Raw genomic sequence first — 20,899 nt, forward strand, 5'->3', positions numbered from 1 at the left:
AGGGTTAAAAACCAGCGCTGCGGTAAAGACACCCCCACAACCAGAGAACAGGCAGTGTCCTTGACCTTTCCACAGAAGCCAGACCTACTGACTCACAACCAGAAAATTAGGTCCAGCTCCCCGAGAAGGAATCTGATGTAGATGAGCGAGGCTTGCAGTGGGCCTGCTGCACAGCGGGCAGACAGACGCTGCCTTCCAGAAGCCCTGCTCGGCCTCGTGAGGGGTACTCAGCTCAAGAAAACAGCGTGCTGAGCCCCAGAGCAGTGGAAAGCCACATGGCTCCCATGCCTTGCTGTGCTGTGTTGAGCCCTCCCCTGCCTGTCCGCTTCCTGTGGCTGGCCTGGCCACGGTTGCTCCACAGGGCAATCACAGCCCAGCTCGAGAAGGGTCCAGGCAAGGGGGTCCCCGGGGGCCTGCACAACCCCCAGGAGGCCCGTGCCCTTGCAGGCAGTAAGCCTCGGGCTGCCTCTGAGTTGGGAAGGGGTTAGGCCCTGCCTGGCTGGCTGAGAACCACCGTGGGAGACGGTGCCCCAAACATACACCCAAGAGAGTCAGGACGAAGGTCTCTCGGCCTCTCACGGAGTAGCTGGTAGAGGGAGCCCATGGGCCAGCCCTGGATGGCCACAGGCCCTCTGTGTGAGGTGGAGGCCAAAGTTGCAGAGGAGGGTTCCCAAGACCCCCAGGGAGCGGGCTGTTTCCTCCTGAGCTCAGGATCCCCCTCCCTGAGCTGCGGAGCGGGGAGCAGAGCGGGCCTCCTGGCCTCACTCAAGTGACAGATACCTCCCAGGCCCCTGTGGCTTCCAACATCCTGTGGGTGGCCTGGTTTCAGACGCCTTCGGTGCACCTCCCAGCCGCGGCTACAGTGTGTGCTCTGACGGCCGGCGGCCTCAGCAGGCTTCTCGAGGGCAGCCCCCATGCATCTGCCCCCCAGCACCGGCAAGCTGCTGGGGCCCCTGAAGGCACTGCTGGGAGGGAGGCAGGGAGGGGGGCCCAGAAGGGTGTCACTGCACAGAGAACTTCTGATCTACCCCTGCAGTCCCCTCTGCTCCCTTCTCCGCCATCACCTGAGCACAGCCCTGGAGAACAGGCTGAGAGAAGCTCGTGGCCCCTCCTACCGCCCTTTATACCCCAACCGCCGCATCGCCTGAACCCACTACCCTCCTGCTCTACAACCATCAATGGCTCCCAGTTGGCCTGCTTAGGCAAACTGAGCCACCCAACCCTGGGCTCCCGCCTTGTCTCCGTGGCTCCACATTAAGGGGCTTGCCTCCTGTCACCGGGGGATGTCCTGTACTTTTCCTCTATCTCCTCTGTACTATTCCTCATGCTTCTGTTGTCCACTCTGGACATGCCTTTCCCCTTCCCCCTTCACGCCCACGTGCTGAGGCCCACCTCCGGGGCCTGAGGGAACTGCCACACTCTGCTGTTTCAGGGTACAGCTGGCCTGCCTTTGGGAAGACACTGTGGAGTACAGCTGGGGTGCAGGTGCCTGCTGGGTGCTAGAGAGAGGAAAGCACAGGAGATGAGACAGGATGACGAGGGCCATGGCCACAGCACAGTGTGCCAGCCTGGAAGTGAGAGGGCTCTGCTCCAGACACAGTGGCCAGCTTCCTGCTGTGTGGCCTTGGACAAGTCACTGAACGTCCCTGCAGCCAGTCTAATTTCCCTCCGGCCCCACAAAAACCAAGGTCTGCTGGTGCTGAGACTGTTTTCCTCTGTGGCCTTGGTTGGACCTCTGCTGAGCATGACGTCTGCAATGGTCCTCAAATCGAGATCCTAGCAGCACCCCTGCCTCTCTGACTTACAGGCAGCGACAGGGCCAATCCGGGCAGCCGCGGCTCACTGATTCGTCTGAAAGGCTGTTGGCTTTTGAAATCAGACAGGAAGGAGGGTTGAGGTGGAGCCCGGCACAGGAAGAGGTGAGGAGCCCCAGCTGGCGTGACAACCGGTGGGCTCGGGGGACTGCAAGAGCCGGTGGGCCGCAACCCCCCTGCCCTGCATGGGCAGCGCCTCCCCATCCCTTCCCGCAAGACCTGGCTCCTGCCTTGCATAGATCCTGAGGGCTCGAGGCCTGGCCAGCGGGCCACAAAGAATCCCGGGACATCCCCCCCACCCTGCCATCACGCCGCTGCCTCCGCCCACTGGAGCAGGGCTGAGCGTGGGAGCACTGGGATGGAGCAGCCCCAGCCCCCCAGTCTCAGCCTCCCTAGGACAATGAGGCCCAGGAGGTAAGTCAAGCCCGGGCTGCCTCAGCACGGGATGGGGGAGGAAGAAGAGACCGCAAGAAGGACCGTGACTTTTAGGGCCTGAGCTGCTCTAGGGGGCAGTGGCTGGTGGCGCGGAGAACATGTCCCCATGGGTGCTGGCAGCTGCTGAGCAGGACTAGTTCTCCGTGGGGAATAAACAAACATGTGCCCAAGGGCGGCCCTCAATGGGCCGAGGGGACACAGCCCAGCTGCCCGGGACTAATGATGGGCTAGGAGGAGCAGGAAGTAGCCAGCAAGGGCTGCAGGCAGGCAGAAGGGAGGTCGAGCAGGGCAGCGCAGGGGCGAAACCTGGCATCTGCAGACCTGGGCTCCATTCCTGGCTTCCCCTTCCGCCTATAAGATGGGGGTGATGATGCCAGACTTGTCCCAGGGTCCCGAGCGCCAAGGGTGGATGGTGCAGGTGGGCTGGGGTCCTGTTGGGTGGGCAGCCCCAAGGGCTCTCTCCCAGCCACTCCTTCGGACAGAGACGAGGCATGTCACTCTGAGAGAGATGGCAACCACACAGGCCTTCTCAGAAGGTGCCGCTGAGCTGGGCTGGTGCGGCTTCTGGGCATGGGGGCCGTGGCCGAGCTTCTGGGCTCCCAAGCTCCTCTGGGTCTCCTCAATGGGGGCCACAGGCTTTCCCCGAGCTGGGGTCTCACTCTTGGCCACCCTAGGCCACCCTGAGGCTGGCTCCCAGGTGGGGTGCCGGCTGGCCGGACCTCCTCTGTCCCAGGGGCACAGCAGTCTCACGAGGGCCGTGTCCTGCAGCAAAGGCACCTCTTCCTTCACTCTCTGGGAAAGGCTGTTTGGTTTCAAGTGGTCCACAGCCATGGTGCTGGGCTACCTCAAGGGCGCTGAGAACTGCGCTCTTGGACCTTGGGAGGCGGCGTGGGGGCAGGGAGTCGGGAGAGAGAAGCATCCCTGCGCCCGTGGCCTGAGGGAAGGGCAGGCCAGGCAGGAGGTCAGCTCTGTGGGGTTTACAGCCATGGAGTCCAGGCGGGCGGAAGGAGGCTGGCTGTCGTGCACAGGCCACAGACGGCTAAGACTAAGGCCCCAGGAAGGGGAGCACAGGACAAGACAGGACCTGCTGAGAGAGCTGATGAGTCAGCGCTCAGGGATGTCTCAGGGATGAGACAGAAGCTCAGCTGTAGAGCCTGAGGGACAGGGTCTGAGTGACAGCGAAACCAGCGAGCACAGGTCCTCCGCTGCGTCCCACGCCACGGACGAGGCTCTGGAGGATGCATGGGCAAGGGGAAGCCGGGCTCTGGGGGAAGGGCGTCCGTCTGGGCTGGCCCCGCCCAGCACAGCTCAGACCTTCTCATACTGACCGACTTCTGGCCTTCAGATCCCGCAAGGCCCCCCGAGGCCCACCTGCCCTCCATCTTCCCCACCTTGAGGCTGGCGGGGCCTCTTTCCACTCTCACTAGAGGATGACTACACTGGGCAGGACCTGTCTGACTGTCCCTGGTGGACAAGTGGCCCCTGGGTCACGCTCCACTCAGAGGCCTGGGGTGAGTTCCACCCTGCAGGGCAGCATCTAGGCTGCACACAGGGCCTGCTGCCAGGAGTGGCCAGGTAGCTGTCCCGGGAAGGAGCTCTCTCGTCAGCCTCTGATGCTGGCCTTGGATTTTAAAGTATAAGTACACCCCATGGAATACTTGGGATATACTTATACTGAAAGAACCATTGTTTATCTGAAAGTGAAATTTTAGTAGGCGTCCTGTATCTTAATTTGCTAAATCTGACCCTCTCCCCTGAGGTCGGCAGGGCTTAAGAAAGAGCAGTGTCTGATTCAGAGGAAGTGCTGGTTTCCAACAGAGAGAGCCTGATGGGACTGCAAGGTGGGGGCGGGGGGAACTCACCCCTCCCACCTTCCCAGCACACTCGGTCCTGTCTCCTCTCCCCTAACTCTTGCCTGCTGTGGTCCCTCCTCTGTCACTTGCCCAGCCTCTCTGATCTAGCGGTTCTCAATTCTGCCAGCTCCTTACAATCATCTGGGTAGCTTTAAACTACACGTGTTGAGGTCCTACCTCACACCAAAGACACCTCTAGGTGGTTGGGCTAAGCAGTGGCTTTTTAAAAATAGTGCTGCGTGGAAGAGCTGTCTGATTAGGCCATTCCTCCTCTCAGTACATACACCCCAAGGGCTGAAAGCAGGGACTTGAACAGGTATTTGCACACCCGTGTCCACAGCAGCATTTACTCACAAGAGAAAAAAGGTAGAAACAATCCAAATGTCTGTTGAGGGATGAGTGAACACAAAATGTGGTCTGTCCATAAGATGGAATGTTACTTAGTCTTAAAAAGGAATGAAATGTTGATATGTGTTAAAACAAGGATCAACCTGGAAAACAGTATCTTCAGTGAAAGAGGCCAGACACAGGCCAGACACCATATGACTTCATTTTGGTGAGGTCCCTAGAGAAGTCAGCTTCACAGTGACAGAAAGCAGAAGGGTGGGTGTCAGGGGCTGGGAGGAAGGAAATGGCCAGCTAGTGCTTCACAGGGGCAGAGTTCCCATTCAGGGGATGAAAAAGTCGAGAGGTAGATAGTGGTGATGGTCTCACAGCATTGAAAATGCACTTAGTACCACTGAATCGTACATTTAAAGAAATGGTTACAATGGCAGTTTTTATGCTGTGCCTATTTTAATAAATTACATTTAAAAACTGCTCTAGAGGGGCACCTGCGTGGCTCAGTGGGTTAAGCTGCTGCCTTCGGCTCAGGTTATGATTTCAGGGTCCCGGGATCGAGTCCCGCGTCAGGCTCTCTGCTCAGCAGGGAGCCTGCTTCCCTCTCTCTCTCTCTCTCTCTGCCTGCCTCTCTGCCTACTTGTGATCTCTCTCTGTCAAATAAATAAATAAAATCTTTAAAAAAAGAAAAACTGCTCTAGACACTGTCCTGCCAGAGCGGAAAAGCACTGAGCCTTGTCCCCTCATATGGCCACCACCCCTGCCCCCGGCGGCAGCAGTCTGTCACCCATGGGGGCCTCTGGACAACCAGTTTCAGAAGGCCACGTCCAGCTCCAGGCTGTTGACCATCACTGACGCCAACAGCCAGACAGACGCCCTAGCGTCCTGGCCTCGTGGGCTAAGGGGCTACAAGAACATTGCTTCCTTTGGGTTTAGGCACATTTGCATTTGTAGAAAACTGTGAGCATCACTGGATTTGATTTGAGCTATAACTTACAGATAGTAAAGAGAACTCCACGGGTTCTTACACGTGTACATGCCTGCGTGTCTGTCCCAAGCAGATCCACGTGTGGAGGTTTCCAGTGCCCCAGAACTCCCCTGCCCATTCGGAGCCACCCCCGAGGGCAGCCACTGCTCTGCCTCTGCCTTACTGGATGGGCCTGACTTCAGGAATCACAGAGTGTGGTCTCATTCCTCTCACTTCACACGTCTGCGAGAGTCGGCCACACAGCTGAGTGTGTCAGTCCTTCGTGTTCTGTCACTACTAGACAGGACCAGACTGTATGAATGTACCAAAAAAGAAAAAAAAAAAAAAAGGAAACCCTTCTATTGTTGATGGATATTGGTTGTTTCCACTTTTTTTTTTTTAAAGATTTTTATTTATTTATTTGAGAGAGAGACAGTGAGAGAGAACATGAGCGAGGAGAAGGTCAGAGGGAGAAGCAGACTTCCCATGCAGCTGGGAGCCTGATATGGGACTCGATCCTGGGACTCCAGGATCATGACCTGAGCCGAAGGCAGTCGTCCAACCAACTGAGCCACCCAGGCGCCCTGTTTCCACTTTTTTGAACACTATGAATAAAGCTGCTAGAATAATCTGACACACTGTGTTGATTGATATAAACACTTATTTCTGTTGGACATACACACACCCAGGCAGGGAATTGCTGGATCACAAAAAACAGGCATAATTAGTCTTATCACCACCAAACATTTTTCCAAAGTGATCTCAGTTTCCATTTCTCTGATGACTGAGGATATATATAGATAGATAGATCTGTATATATATCTCTCTCTATATCTCTCTCTATATATATATCTCTATATATGTATATCTCTCTATATATCTATATAGAGATATAGATATATGGATTTATATATTATATATATAATATATATTATATATATATATATATATATATTTTACTATTTTAAACATTTTCTTTCTAAGAAGGGGGGAAGGGCAGAGGTGAGAGAGAGAAAATCTTAAGCAGGCTCCCTGCCAAGCAAAGAGCTGGATGCAGGACTTGATCTCATGACCCTGAGACCATGACCTGAGCCCAAATCAAGAGTCTGATGCTTAACCAACTGAGCCACCCAGGCGCCTCTCTAATGACTAAGGATATTATCTTTTGTGATACATCTTCAATTTTTTGGCTCAATTTTAACTGGGCTGTCTCACTGATTTTTAAATGTATCAGAGACATCCCCTAGTCAGCAGTCTGCTTTCTCACCCTTTAAAAAAAAAAAACAAAAAAACTTTAAAACTGTCTTCTGTTGAACAGATATCCCTAATTTTAATGAATCCTAATATGTCGCTCTTTCCTTTAATGGTTAGTGCTTTTGTGTGCTCTGTCTAGTTCTTACCTAGCTCAAGTTCCTTAAAGCATTCTGTAGTTTTTTCTTTTTTCTTTTTTTTAAGATTTTATTTATATATTTGACAGAGAGAGATCACAAGTAGTCAGAGAGGCAGGCAGAAGAGAGAGGAAGAAGCAGGCTCCCTGCTGAGCAGAAAGCCCGATGCGGGGCTCAATCCCAGGACCCTGGGATCATGACCTGAGCCGAAGGCAGAGGCTTAACCCACTGAGCCACCCAGGCGCCCCTCTGTAGTTTTTTCTAAAGGCTTGGCTGTCTTACACACACATTTACATCTATGATCCAACTTGAATTAATTTTTGTGCATGATGGGAGGGAAGGGGTCAAGGTCCATTTTCCTATAAGACTATCTCATTGGAGCAGCACAAATTTTTTTTTAAAGATTTTATTTATTTATCAGAGAGAGAGAGCGAGCACAGGCAGACAGAGGCAGAGGGGGAAGCAGGCTCCCCGCCGAGCAAGGAGCCTGATGCGGGACTCAATCCCAGGACGCTGGGATCATGACCTGAGCCGAAGGCAGCTGCTTAACCAACTGAGCCACCCAGGCGTCCCGGAGCAGCACAATTTAAGACAAAGGCCATCCTTTCTCTGCTGAACTACAGCGGAGCCCTTGTTTCACATCTGGTGACCATACACGTGTGGGTCTCTCTCTGGACGCTCTACTGGTATTTGTCTGCCTTTGTGGCAATACCCACATCCCTAGACTAGCTTTGATATTGTGTAGTGTAAGTTTTCTAGCTTTGTTCTGCTTTTTCAAAATAATTTTGGCTAGTCCAGAGTCTTTTGCTTTACATACATACATATCTGAGAATCAGCTAGCTAACATCTACCCTCCCTTCCTCATCAAAAAATCTTGCTGGAATTTTGATTAGAAAGTTGTAGGTGCCTGGGGGTTCAGTGGGTAAAGCCTTTGCCTTTGGCTTGGGTCATGATCCCAGGTTCCAGAGAGGCAGGCAGAGAGAGATGGAGAAGCGGGGAGCCTGCTTCTCTGTTTCTCTCTGCCTGCCTCTCTGCCTACTTGTGATCTCTATCTGTCAAATAAATAAATTTTTTTAAAAATCTTTTAAAAAAAAAGAAAGTTGTTCAATTTATATGTCAATTTGGGAAGAGATAACATTTTACCAATATTAAGTCTTCTAACCCATGAATATGTTAGAATCCCTCCGTTAGGTCTTCTTTAATTTCTTTTAGTATCTTTTGTAGTTTTCAGTGTGGAGGTCTTGCAAATTGTTTGCTAAATTTATTCTTAGAAATTTGCTTTTTAAACATTTCAAGATTTTACTTTCAATTTCATTATTGCTAGCAAGAAGAAATATATATGACATTTTTATGTATTGATCTTGTGTTCAGAAACTTTGCTAAGTTCATGTGTTAGTTCTAATCAATTGTAGATTCTTTTGGATTCTTAGTGAATATAATCATGTCAACTGGGAATAGTTAGTGGCAGTTTTTTTTTTCCTTGTCCTATCCCGATACCTTTCATAGTCTCATTTTCCCTAATGCACTAACATCTAATTAAAAAATGAAAACAAAACAAAACATCAACCAGAAAAGGTTCCTCCTAGGGAATAAATGTGAGGCATATACTTAACTTGCTTTTATATTATTTAAATGTTTTTAATGAGCATGTATTACTTTCATAATTCTGTAAGCAATCTATTTAAATGAGGTGGGGAAGCAATAAATGTTACCAAAATCTTTTTTTTTTTTTTTTAAAGATTTTATTTATTCACTTGACCGAGAGAGATCACAAGTAGACGGAGAGGCAGGCAGAGAGAGAGAGAGAGGGAAGCAGGCTCCCCGCTGAGCAGAGAGCCCGATGCGGGACTCGATCCCAGGACTCTGAGATCATGACCCGAGCCGAAGGCAGCGGCCTAACCCACTGAGCCACCCAGGTGCCCCAAATGTTACCAAAATCTAAGCAGTTGAAATTTACAAAACAGGGGCACCTGGCTGGCTCAGTTGGTAGTGCATGCAATTCTTTTTTTTTTTTTTTTTTTTAAGATTTTATTTATTTGACAGACAGAGATCACAAGTAGGCAGACAGGTAGGCAGAGAGAGAGGAAGGGAAGCAGGCTCCTGCTAAGCAGAGAGCCTGATGTGGGGCTTGATCCCAGGATCGTGACCTGAGCTGAAGGCAGAGGCTTTAACCCACTGAGCCACCCAAGCACCACTGCATGCAACTCTTGATCACAGGACCATGAGTTCAAGGCTCACACTGGGTGCAGAGCCTACTTGAAAAAAGAAAAGAAGAGAAGAGAAGGGAAGGGAAGAAAAGAGAAATGAAAAAAAGAAAAGAAGAAAAAAGAGAAGAAAAGAAAAGAAAAAAATTCAAAAAATAAAAAACAATTTCTTAATCACACTGTCCTATAGTTCCAGCTTTTCTATATATATGGCCAGACAAAAATGGTATCTGATTACCACAACCTCCCCCCAAACGGTATTCTATCATAATTCTCCACATCTTAATTTTTTTCCATATAAAAATACATTATCAAATATCCAGGAAGCTCAATAAATTCCAGGTATGATGAACTCAAAGAGGCCCAAACTAAGACACATTATAACCAAACTTTCAAAAGACAAAGACAAAAAGAAAACATTGAAACAAGCAAGACGGAGGAAACTCTCACATAAAAGAACCTCAGTAAGATTATTAGCAGACTTTACAGGAAAAAAAAAATTGGTGCACAAGCCAGTATTACCGCAACTTTGGTTTATAACTCCAAATTCTGTTTCTGCATAATTTAAGAAACTAAAGAAGGGGCGCGTGGCTGACTCAGTTGGTAGAACAAGTGACTCTTGATCTCACACTTGTGAGTTCAAGCCCCACACTGGGTGTACAGATTACTTAGAAATGTTTTAAAATTAAAGAAAAGAGACTAGAGAATTTTTAAAAATCATTAATTTACGTTTGGAGGGCACACTGTATAATGATGCAACACTGTGACGTTGACAACCAGAAAGGTCAGATGGAATGACAGAGGAGCGGGGTTTTTATATACTGCGAAGTCAGGCTGGTACAAATTCAAATTAGTTGTAATTTCAGGATGTTAAATACAATCCCATGGTAACCACAAAGAAAATAGCTATAATATAGATACAAAAGAAAATAGGATAGAAATTTAAACATCTCACTACAAAAAATCAACAGGACCCAAAACTATATGGTAAGGAACTCTTCAATAAAGCAAGAAGGAATATTCAATGGAAAACAGTCTCTCCTACAAATAATGTTGGGAAACTGGACAGCCACACGCAGAAGAATGAAACCGGACCACTTACATGCACCATACACAAACAGAAACTCAAAATGGATGAAAGACCTAAATATGAGACAGGAAACCATCAAAATCCTAGGGGAAAACACAGGCAGAAACCTCTTTAACCTCAGTCGTAGCAACTTCTTACTAGACAATCACCACAGGCAAGGCTCCTTGCCCAGGCCGAAGGCAGAGGCTCAACCCACCGAGCCACCCAGGCACCCCGTGTTTCTTTTTAAAGGTTTTATTTATTTATTTGACAGAGAGAAAGAGAGCACAAGCAGGGGGAGCGGCAGGCAGAGAGATAAGAAGAAGCATGCTCCCCACGGAGCAGGGAGCCCGATGTGGGACCCAGGATCATGACCTGAATCAAAGGCTTAACCAGCTGAGCCATGTAGGCACCCCCTTCCTAACTCATTCTATGAGGTCCAGTCTACCAAAGCCAAAGACATTACAAGAAAAGAAAACTATGGACAAATATTCCTTAAGAACACAAATGCAAAAATCCTCAACAAAAATAAATTTCAGGAACTTAATCAATTTAATCATTTAGTAAAGTCAGGAATGGGGCACCTGCATGGCTCAGTGGGTTAAAGCCTCGGCCTTCTGCTCAGGTCGTGATCTCAGGGTCCTGGGATCGAGCCCCACATCGGGCTCTCTGCTCAGCAGGGAGCCTGCTTCCCTTCCTCTCTCTCTACCTGCCTCTATACCTACTTGTGATCTCTGTCAAATAAATAAAATCTTTAAAAAAAAAAAAAAAGTCAGGAATGTATTCCCAGAATGCAATGATGATTTAACATAGGAAAATTGATCAATGTAATGTACATCAACAGAATGAAGAAAAAACCACATGATCATCTCAACTGATGCAGAAAAAGCATTTGACAAAATTGAATATCCTTTCTTTTTTTGTCCTTAAAGATTTTATTTATTTAGGGGCGCCTGGGTGGCTCAGTGGGTTGAGCCGCTGCCTTCAGCTCAGGTCATGATCTCAGGGTCCTGGGATCGAGTCCCGCATCGGGCTCTCTGCTCAGCAGGGAGCCTGCTTCCCTCTCTCTCTCTCTGCCTGCCTCTCCGACTACTTGTGATTTCTCTCTGTCAAATAAATAAATAAAATCTTTAAAAAAAAATTATTTATTTATTTGAGAGTGAGAAAGAGAGAGCACAGGCCAGGTAGAGGGAGAAGCAGACTCCCTGCTGAGCAACAAATCCAATGCAGGGCTCTATCCCAGGACCCCAGGATCATGACCTGAGCCAAAAGCAGACATTCAACCAACACAGCCACTTGGGTGCCCCTAAATATTATTTTATAATAAAAACACTCAACAGGGGGTACCTGGCTGATTCAGTCAGAAGAGCATGTGACTTGATCTCAGGGTCATGAGTTTGAGCCTCACATTGGGTGTAGAGATTACTTAAATAAATAAACTTTAAGAAGTTTCAGAAAAGTAGCAGAGTACAAGTCAACACACAAATATAAATTGTATTTTCATATGTAAACAATGAACAATCTGAAAAGGAAATTACAAAACAACTCCATTCAAAATAGCATCAAAAATAATAAAATGCTTAGGAATTAACTTAATCAAGGAGGTAAATGATTTGCACAATGAAAGTGACAAACTGCTGCTGAAAGAAATTAAAGAAGAAAATAAATGGAAACACATCCCATGTTCATGGATTGGAAGACTTACTATTATTGAAATATCCATACTACCCAAAGCTGTCTACAGATCCAATGCAATTATATTAAAATCTTAAAATTTTCTACAGAAATAGAAAAACTCATCCTAAAATTCATATGGAATCTTAAGGGATGCCAAATAGCCAAAAAAAAAAAAGTCTTGAAGAAGAACAAAACTAGAAGACATATACTTCTTAATTTCAAAATCAGTACAAAGCTACAATAATCAAGACATTATGGTATTGGCATAGCGACAGACATACAAATGAACAGAACTGAATAGAGAGCCCAGAAAGACATCCTCACTTATATGGTAAAAAGATTTCTGACAATGAGGAAAGGACAGTCTTTTCCACAGATCGTACTGTGAAAATTGGACAGCCACATGCAAAAGCATGAAGTTGGACCCTTACCTATCTTACCTAATATCATATACAAAAATAAGCTCCAAAAGGATCAAGGACCTAAATGTAAGACCTAAGTAATAAAATTTTTAGAAGAAAACACAAAGCTTCATGACATGGGATCTGGTGATGATTTCTTAGATGTGACACTGAAGTTACAGCTATATATAGGTAACAAAAGAGAAAATAGACAAATTGAGCTTCATGAGAATTGGACACTTTGGTGCATCAAAAGATACTACCCACAGAATAAAAGGGAACCTACAGGATGGGAGAAAATATTTACAAATCATATATCTAATAAGAGATTAATATCCAGAATATACAGAGATCTCTTACAACTCAACAGCAACAACAAAAACCGGACGTAAAAATGGGCAAAGGATTTCAATAGAATATTTCCCCAAAGAAGATATGCAACTAGGCACTAAGCACATGAAAGGATGCTCAACATCACTCATCACTAGTGAAACAAATCCAAGACGATAATGAGATACCACCTCGCATGCATTAGGACGGCGACTCTCAAAAACACAAGGAACAACAAGCCTTGGTGAGAAAGCGGAAAAACTGGGACCCTTATGCACTTTTGGTGGGACTGTAAAATGGAAAAGCTACAGTGAAAAGAGTTTGGCAGGTCCTCAAAAATTAAAAAAAAAAAACTACCAAATGACCCAGAAATTCCACTTGTGGGTATACGCTCAAGAACTGAAAGCAAGAGGGTGCCTCAGTGGCCCAGCCAACTGACTGTTGGATTTTTGGTTTCAGCTAAGGTCATGATTTCAGGGTCATGAGATCGAGACCTGCATGGGGCTCTGTGCTCAGTGGGGAGTCCTCTTGAGGAGTCTCTCCCGATGCCCTTCCCCCCTCACACTCATACACGTACTCTCGCTCTCAAATAAATAAATCTTTATTTTTTAAAGAGTTGGAGCTAATTCACAATCCTGAGATCATGACCTGAGCCAAAATCAAGAGTTGGACGCTTAAATGACTGAGCCATGCAGGTGCCCCTATTTAACCACAATTTTTAAATGAAAAAAAAAAATAGATCCACATGATTCTACTTATATGAAATCCTAGAAAAGACAAAACTAATCTTAGAGAAAAAGAGCAGATCTGCGACTCAGGGCCAGAGGGGTGTGGTTGAAACAGACTGCAAAGGTTCACGAGGGGATTTTTTGGGAGGAAGAAATGTTCAAGGTCTTGAGTGTGGTAGTTGCTGCAGGGGTGTAAACCTTTGTCAGAACTCATCTAGCTCTATGCTTGAAATGGGTGCATTTTTAAATATAAATTATACCTCAAAAAGGTAATTAAAACCTTTATGACACAGCTAAAAAAAATACACTGTGAATGCTTCTCCAGTTTGACCTTATTTTTTATGGCCAGAGAGTTTTCCATTGTATTTTACCAAACCTCTTTGAACAAAAATTTAGATTATTTCCCATTCATCTTCTTATTACAAAGAATGCTTCGGAATCATCCTTGTGGTCACATCGTTGTACACGTATCCACTTAATTGCTTGGGATAAACTCCCAGAAGTGGAACTTCTCAGTCAGAAGATATTTAATAGCAATAGATAATGCCAAAATATAATCCCGAATCATACTAATTTACCTTCTCACCAACTCTGTTAAGATTCCTACCACTCCCACATTTTCACCAATGCAGCCTGTTAGGTCATTAAAATTTTTGTCAGGCGAAAAATAGTAGTTCCTAGTTTTGATTTTTTTCTTGATCATTAGTGAGAATGAGCATCTTTTCAATGCCCTGGGCATTTATACTTCTCTGAATTATCTGTATCCTTTTTTCTATTTCTGTGTCCATAAGTATCTATCTGTGTCCATAATTCTATTTAGTTACTTATTAATTTCTTAGCGATTTACAGGAGCTCTCCATATGTTCAGGACATTAGTGCTCTTTCATGTATATTGCAAAGGGTGACTCCTGGCTTGAGGTTTTTTTCAATTTTATTTTATTTTTTCAAAGATTTTATTTATTTATATGACAGAGAGACAGAGATCACAAGTAGGCAGAGAGGCAGAGGGGGGAGGAAGAAGCAGACAACCCACTGAGCAGGAAGCCGGATGCGGGGCTTGATCCCAGGACCCTGAGACCATGACCTGAGTGGAAGGCAGAGGCTTAACCCACTGAGCCACCCGGGCGCACCAACTTTTTTTTTTTCCCAATTATATTGATGGCTTTTACTGTTATTTGGAAATTTGAAATTAAGGCAAGTCTGTTAGTCTTCCCTTTGTGACTTCAAGATTTTACATGTTGCTTCAAAAAAAAAGCCTTCCTCACCCAAAGAATATTTTAAAATATTCTCCCATATTTTCTTATTCCGTTTTCATGATTTCATGTTTTTAATTTTAATTCTTTAATCGAAAGTGAAATAAAATTTTACACTCACTATGAATTAGAGCTCCAAGTATATTTTTCATAGACTGACCAGTTTGCCCCAAACACCATTTCCACTGATTTAAAATGTTATTTTTTTCTCCACATTACCAAACGCCTTCCTATGTACGTCATGTAAATATGTATTTGTTCCTGGGCTCTATACCATGTTCTAATGTCTTCCGTATCTACTCTAGTGCTAGGCGGCCTGTTTCACATGGCCTGATATAAATGGAGGAGGGTATTCAAGACTCCAAGGATGACTCAGTACTAGAAAATCTGTCCATGCAGCTCACAGACGGCAGGAGAGATCGAATATGAATCAATCAAGTCACTCCCTCCAGTGGCTTCCTACCACACTTAGAACAAAGCCAAAGTCCTTAAGACCGTGAGCAGGTCTCAACTGCCCGCTAACCTTGTCTCCTAACCCTTCCATCCGTGAGCGCCCTTGCCCGTTCACCACGCTCCAGCAACTCTGCGTTGCCAGATCACGAAGGGCATTTGCACTTGCTATCCCCTAGCTCCCTGCATGATGAACTGTTTCTCACCCTTCAGTCACTGTTCCCGAGCAGTCTTCTCTCAGAGGCCTTCTCTGGCCACCATGACCGCCACCTGCTCTGCCTCGTGCACTGTGTCTCATTCACGGCACTTCATCACCAGCAGAGGGCCCTCCCTCCTTCCCTTGTGGTCGCCCTTGCTGTCACTATGCCCCCACCCCAGCCACACTCACAGGGTCGGACTCTGTCTAACTTGTTCCCCTTCACATCCCCCAGTGCCTGGGACACAACCCAGGCCCTCAGTCAATACCCGCTGATGGGATGAGTGAGTGGAAATCAATCACGGGGCTAGATCAATACCGCGAAAAAGGTATGAGCCCATTTAACAGACATGTCCCTTGTTTTTTTTTTTTTTTTTAATGTGGGAACACAGTCAATTATCCCGCACAAAGGCTGGTGTCCGTGAAGCCTTGGTTTCTCTCAAAACTCAGCTGCTCCCCAGTTATGCATCCTTGGGCAAATCACTTAACCTCCCTGAGCCTTGATCCATGAAATGGGAGACACAATGCAATGGAGAGTCGTGGTGAGAGATGAAACGAAGGAAGTGCTTAACAGCCTGTCTGGACCACAGGGAGCCCACAGTGAGTTGGCACGTAGTGTTGTTCAAGTGGTGGTGGGACGCAAGGAACTGCAGGAGTCTTTTTCAAGAGGAGAGAACTCATCAGACATCGTCACAAACGTCAGGCCTGCCGGCTTGGGCTGGGAGTAAGGCGAGGATGCCTCGTACGGCTGCTGTCCTTCACCATCGCGGGCAGGAAGCAGTGCGTCTGACTGCTGTGGGAAAACTGTTTGAGATAAGGGTTGCCATTTGAGAAAACTAGAATTTTAATAGAGTAGTATAGCATATACTATATTATATATATGTTATATTAAAATAATATTACATATAAAATTATAATTATATAATTACATAATAATATTATATATAGTATAATATATATATTACATAATATATAATAACATATAATTACACAATAACAGTATATATAGTATATTATGTATATTATATGTTATATAATATATAATACATTATATTAATATTAATTATATAACTAATTAATTACATTAATATATCATTTAATATATACTATATTATGCATATTATATAATATTATATTATATATAATATTAAATGATATATTAATGTAATTAATATATAATATTATATATTATATTATATAGATAATCATTTAATATATATTATATATTATATAATATGCATAATATATTAATACATAATATATATTATACCCATATATGTTATATCTATAATATAATATATTATATAATATGTATATATGTATAATATATAATATATTATATATATAGTATACTATATATATATGTAGTATAATAGAATAGAATAGTAAGAATTAACCATCAAAGGCACCTGGGTGGTTCAGTTGGTTGGGTGTCTGCCTTCGGCTCAGGTCATGATCCCAGGGTCCAGGGATTGAGTCCCACATCAGGCTCCTTGCTCAGTGGGTATCCTGCTTCTACTTCTGCCTCTCTCTGTCTTTCATGAATAAATACATAAAATCTTAAAAAAATTAACCATGAAATGATGGGAACTAATGTGAATATTTAATACATTGATTGGATAGGAGATAAAATTATCTTCACAAAAATTATCTTCTTTATACCAACAGACACAAAAATTATCTTCTTTATACCAACAGAATTCACAAGAACGATAAAAACTATTTAAAAATATCTAGGAGTGCCTGGGTGGCTCAGTGGGTTAAGCATCTGCCTTCAGTTCAGGTCATGATCATGGGGCACTGGGACTGAAGCCTATGTCTTGTTCCCTGCTCAGTGGGGAGTCCGCTTCTCCCTCTCCTTCTGCCCCTCCCCTGCCTGTGCTTGCTCTCACTCTCTCAAAGAAATAAGTAAAAATTTAAAAATCTTTAAAAATATCTAGATACAGGGGCGCCTGGGTGGCTCAGTGGGTTAAGCCACTGCCTTCGGCTCAGGTCATGATCTCAGGGTCCTGGGATCGAGTCCCGCATCGGGCCCTCTGCTGAGCGGAGAGCCTGCTTTCCTCTCTCTCTCTCTCTCTGCCTGCCTCTCTGCCTACTTGTGCTCTCTCTCTGTCAAATAAATAAATAAAATCTTTAAAAAAAAATCTAGATACAAATAGGATTGATAAGAGCCACACGAGGGAAAACACTTTCACTGGAGGATCTAAAGGAAGTCTAATGACACCCACACCAGCCTATACACATGAAAGTGATTTCGGTTCCGATCCCATCTGGTTTCTTCTCCCCTGGGTTTTGACACTTAGGCGAACAAAAGCGGAGAACAGCGAGAGGATCCGAGGAAGTATAAGGAGCATGGCCTCGCCCTGGCCTTCTATGCAAGCACCCAGATTCCCCTGGCTGACCTAGACACCACCCATCCTGAATTCATTGCACAAGTTAGCAATCAACAGTATGATGAACAGAATGGCTGGAAAATGCTATTTTACTTGTTGCTAAGCTTCTTTCAGCATTTTCCAGGTAAAAAGTTCCTCCTGAGTTAGAATGCCAGGAAGGCCCCATGCACCTACAAGGTCAGGGAGTCTGTGGCACCCTGGGGACCGGAGCCAGTCGACCCCTCGTAAGTGACTGTCCCTGAGACCCAGAGAACCCCATGGCTGGGACACATGTGTCAGACCCATCTCGGTGAGCTCTTGCCACCTGGAGCGGTAGCTGGGACCTCTGCTTGGTGCTGTGTCCTCTTTTCTCTCCTAGACCTGTGGACAAGGGATGGCCGACCCCCAACCCCTGAGTCGTGGGGCCCGGCAGAGGGGCTGCTGTGGGCTGGACATCCTGCCTGCTGCAGGTGAGGCAGAGGAGGGGCTGGCAGTGGACTTGGGGTCCTCCAGTGTCCACCTTAGCTATGGGAGGGACACATGGGGGTAGCCAACCTTGGCGATAGGATAAGGAATGAGAGCAGGGGGTGCTGGGGCACGGCTCTGCCTCTTTGTGACTGCAGGAAACCATGGTGCTGCGGGTCAGGAGCCCCAGGGAAACACTGAGAAAATGGCAACACTCCTAGCGTTGTCCACTGGAGGAGTCTGGACAAGCACCCCAAGACACGAACCCACCACTGTACGCCTGTGCACGTGGCTTCACTGCCCTAAGAGCCCCCTGGGCTCCAATCAACCCCTCCACCCCCGGCAACCACCAGCCATCTTTATAGTTTTGCCTTTTCCAGAAGATCGCCGAATTGCCTTCCCAGACTGGCTTCCTTCATTCGCCCCTTCGTGTGAGTGGACCTGCCTTTCGCCCCCTCTCTATATCCAGGTCACAAATGAGGACACCAGCGCACAAGCAGCTCAGGCGGCCTGCCCAGAGTCACACAGCCAGTAAGTGGGCGAGCTCAGGCCGCAGCCGGGCCCGGTTCGGATCCACTGGCCCCCCACATCTAAGCCACGCTTCTGGCATTAAGGGCTTCTCTCAGTCTCTGGGAACAAACAGCCCTTCCGAGCCCTTCCTGGAGGCCAGGCCAAGGGCCACCAGCAGTCTGGGGAAGGACAGAGAGTGGGTACCTCCCCGTCCCCGGAGGCTCACTCACCTGTCCGCGGCCAGGGTGGCAACACGGCAGACAGCAAGCCTGGCCCTCTCTTCACAGCTCCCGGCGGCAATCCCAGACTCCATGAGGAAACAGGAGGTGCGGACCGGTGGGGAGGCAGGCCAGGGCCGAGGCCCCGGCCCCCCGGCGGGGCAGGTGAAAGCCCTCGTGGACCTGCTGGCCGGAAAGAGCAGTCAGGGCTCCCAGGCCCCACAGACCCCAGACAAGACACCATATGGTAGGCAGATGGAGGGTCTCCCCGGGCCATCCCCCTCCACCCTTCACCCCTCCTCGATCCTCCCCAGCCCTCCCCTTTGGCCTCTGTCCCACAGACTCCAGGATACAGAAGTGCCAGGAGACTCTGCTGAATAGGGCAAAGGGAAGCCCGGAGCTGGGTGGCCCCTCGCCCAGGCTGACCAGCCTCCTCCTGGTGGAGGGTCTCACGGACCTGCAGCTGAAGGAACACGACTTCACGCAGGTGGAGACCACACGTGGGGACTGGCACCCGGCTAGGACCATCGCCCTGGACAGACTCTTCCTGCCTCTGTCTCGAGTGTCTATTCCACCCCGAATCTCCATCACCATCGGGGTAGCTGGCGTGGGCAAGACCACCCTGGTGAGGAACTTTGTCCACCTCTGGGCCCAGGGACAGGTTGGCAAGGAATTCTCCCTGGTGCTACCCTTGACCTTCCGAGATCTCAACACCCACGAGAAGCTGTCTGCCGACAGACTTCTCCGCTCCGTCTTCCCGCACGCTGGCGAGTCTGGCCCGGTGGCAGCAGCCCTACCCCAAATCCTCCTGATCCTCGATGGCCTGGATGAATGCAAGACCCCCCTAGACTTCTCCAACACCGTGGCCTGCACAGACCCCAAGAAGGAGATCCAGGTGGACCATCTGATCACCAACATCATCCGAGGGAACCTCTTCCCAGAAGTTTCTGTCTGGGTCACTTCCCGCCCCGGCATGGCTGGCCAGATCCCGGGGGGCCTGGTGGACCGGATGACAGAGATCCGGGGCTTTACGGAGGAGGAGATCAAGGCGTGTCTGGAGGAGCTGTTCCCGGAGGACCACACCCTCTCAGACTGGGTCCTGAGGCAGGTGCAGGCAGACAGGGCCCTGTACCTGATGTGCACGGTGCCGGCCTTCTGCCGCCTCGCAGGGCTGGCACTGGGTCACTTGAGCCGCAGCAGGCTGGGGCCCCAGGACGCGGAGCCGTGGACCCCCAGGACGCTGTGCGAGCTCTACTCTTGGTACTTCCGGATGGCCCTCGGTGGGGACGGGCAGGAGAAGGGCAAGGCGAGCCCTCGCATCGAGCAGGTGGCCCACGGCAGCCGCAAGATGGTAGGCACGCTGGGCCGCCTGGCCTTCCACGGGCTGGTCAGGAGGAAGTACGTGTTCTACGAGCAGGACCTGAAGACATTTGGCGTGGATCTTGCTCTGCTGCAGAGCGCCCTGTGCGGCTGCTTCCTGCGGCGCGAAGAGACCCTGGCCTCCGCCACGGCCTACTGCTTTGCCCACCTGTCCCTGCAGGAGTTTGTGGCGGCCGCCTACTACTACAGCGCCTCCAGGCGGGCCATCTTCGACCTCTTCACCGAGGGGGGCGTGTCCTGGCCCCGCCTGGGCTTCCTCACGCATTTCCGAGGCGCGGCCCAGCGGGCCATGCAGGCAGAGGACGGGCGGCTGGACGTGTTCCTGCGCTTCCTCTCGGGGCTCCTGTCTCCGAGAGTCAACGCGCTGCTGGCGGGCTCCCTGCTGGCCCAGGGCGAGCACCAGGCCTACAGGGCCCAGGTGGCTGAGCTCCTGCAGGGCTGCCTCCGCCCCAACGAGGCCGTGAGCGCCCGGGCGGTGAACGTCCTGCACTGCCTGCGCGAGCTGCAGCACCCGGAGCCGGCCCGCAGCGTGGAGGAGGCCCTGGAGAGCGGGGCCCTGGCGGGGCTCAGCAGCCCCCAGCACCAAGCCGCCCTGGCCTATCTCCTGCAGGTGTCGGACGCCTGCGCCCAGGAGGCCAACCTGTCGCTGTGCCTCAGCAAGGGTGTCCTCCAGAGCCTGCTGCCCCAGCTGCTTTACTGCCGGAGCCTGAGGTGGGTGCTGGGGTCGGGCTGCGCCAGGCAAGCAGGCGGAGGGTGGGGGGTCCTGGAAGCTTCCTCCCCTCCACCACACGCCCTGGCTCAGCATGCGGGGGCGGCTGTAACCATGGTGGACCACGACGTGCATGGGTTA

General features: G+C 48.5%; 1 protein-coding gene across 7 annotated transcripts in view; it reads left to right on the top strand.

Annotated features, from left to right (window-relative positions):
* The first annotated feature begins 1,897 nt into the window (after positions 1-1,897).
* NLRC3 (NLR family CARD domain containing 3) overlaps positions 1,898-20,899 on the top strand; it is a 39,576-nt gene continuing 20,574 nt past the window's right edge. For 4 of the 7 annotated variants that reach the window (XR_009349115.1, XM_059154141.1, XM_059154145.1 and 1 more), the window contains exons 1-5: positions 1,898-2,228; positions 17,856-17,946; positions 18,322-18,472; positions 18,739-18,916; positions 19,011-20,760. Coding sequence is in view for 6 of the 7 variants with exons in the window: in XM_059154141.1 (XP_059010124.1) it covers positions 18,763-18,916; positions 19,011-20,760 (1,904 nt within the window). In the remaining variant the exon portion in view is untranslated. Of the gene's footprint in view, positions 2,229-15,496; positions 15,705-17,855; positions 17,947-18,321; positions 18,473-18,738; positions 18,917-19,010; positions 20,761-20,899 lie in introns of all 7 variants that reach the window. The other 3 variants (XM_059154142.1, XM_059154143.1, XM_059154144.1) reach the window with 3 other exon arrangements.

The sequence above is a fragment of the Mustela lutreola genome, chromosome 17 (assembly GCF_030435805.1).
Source record: "Mustela lutreola isolate mMusLut2 chromosome 17, mMusLut2.pri, whole genome shotgun sequence".
NCBI lineage: Eukaryota > Metazoa > Chordata > Mammalia > Carnivora > Mustelidae > Mustela > Mustela lutreola.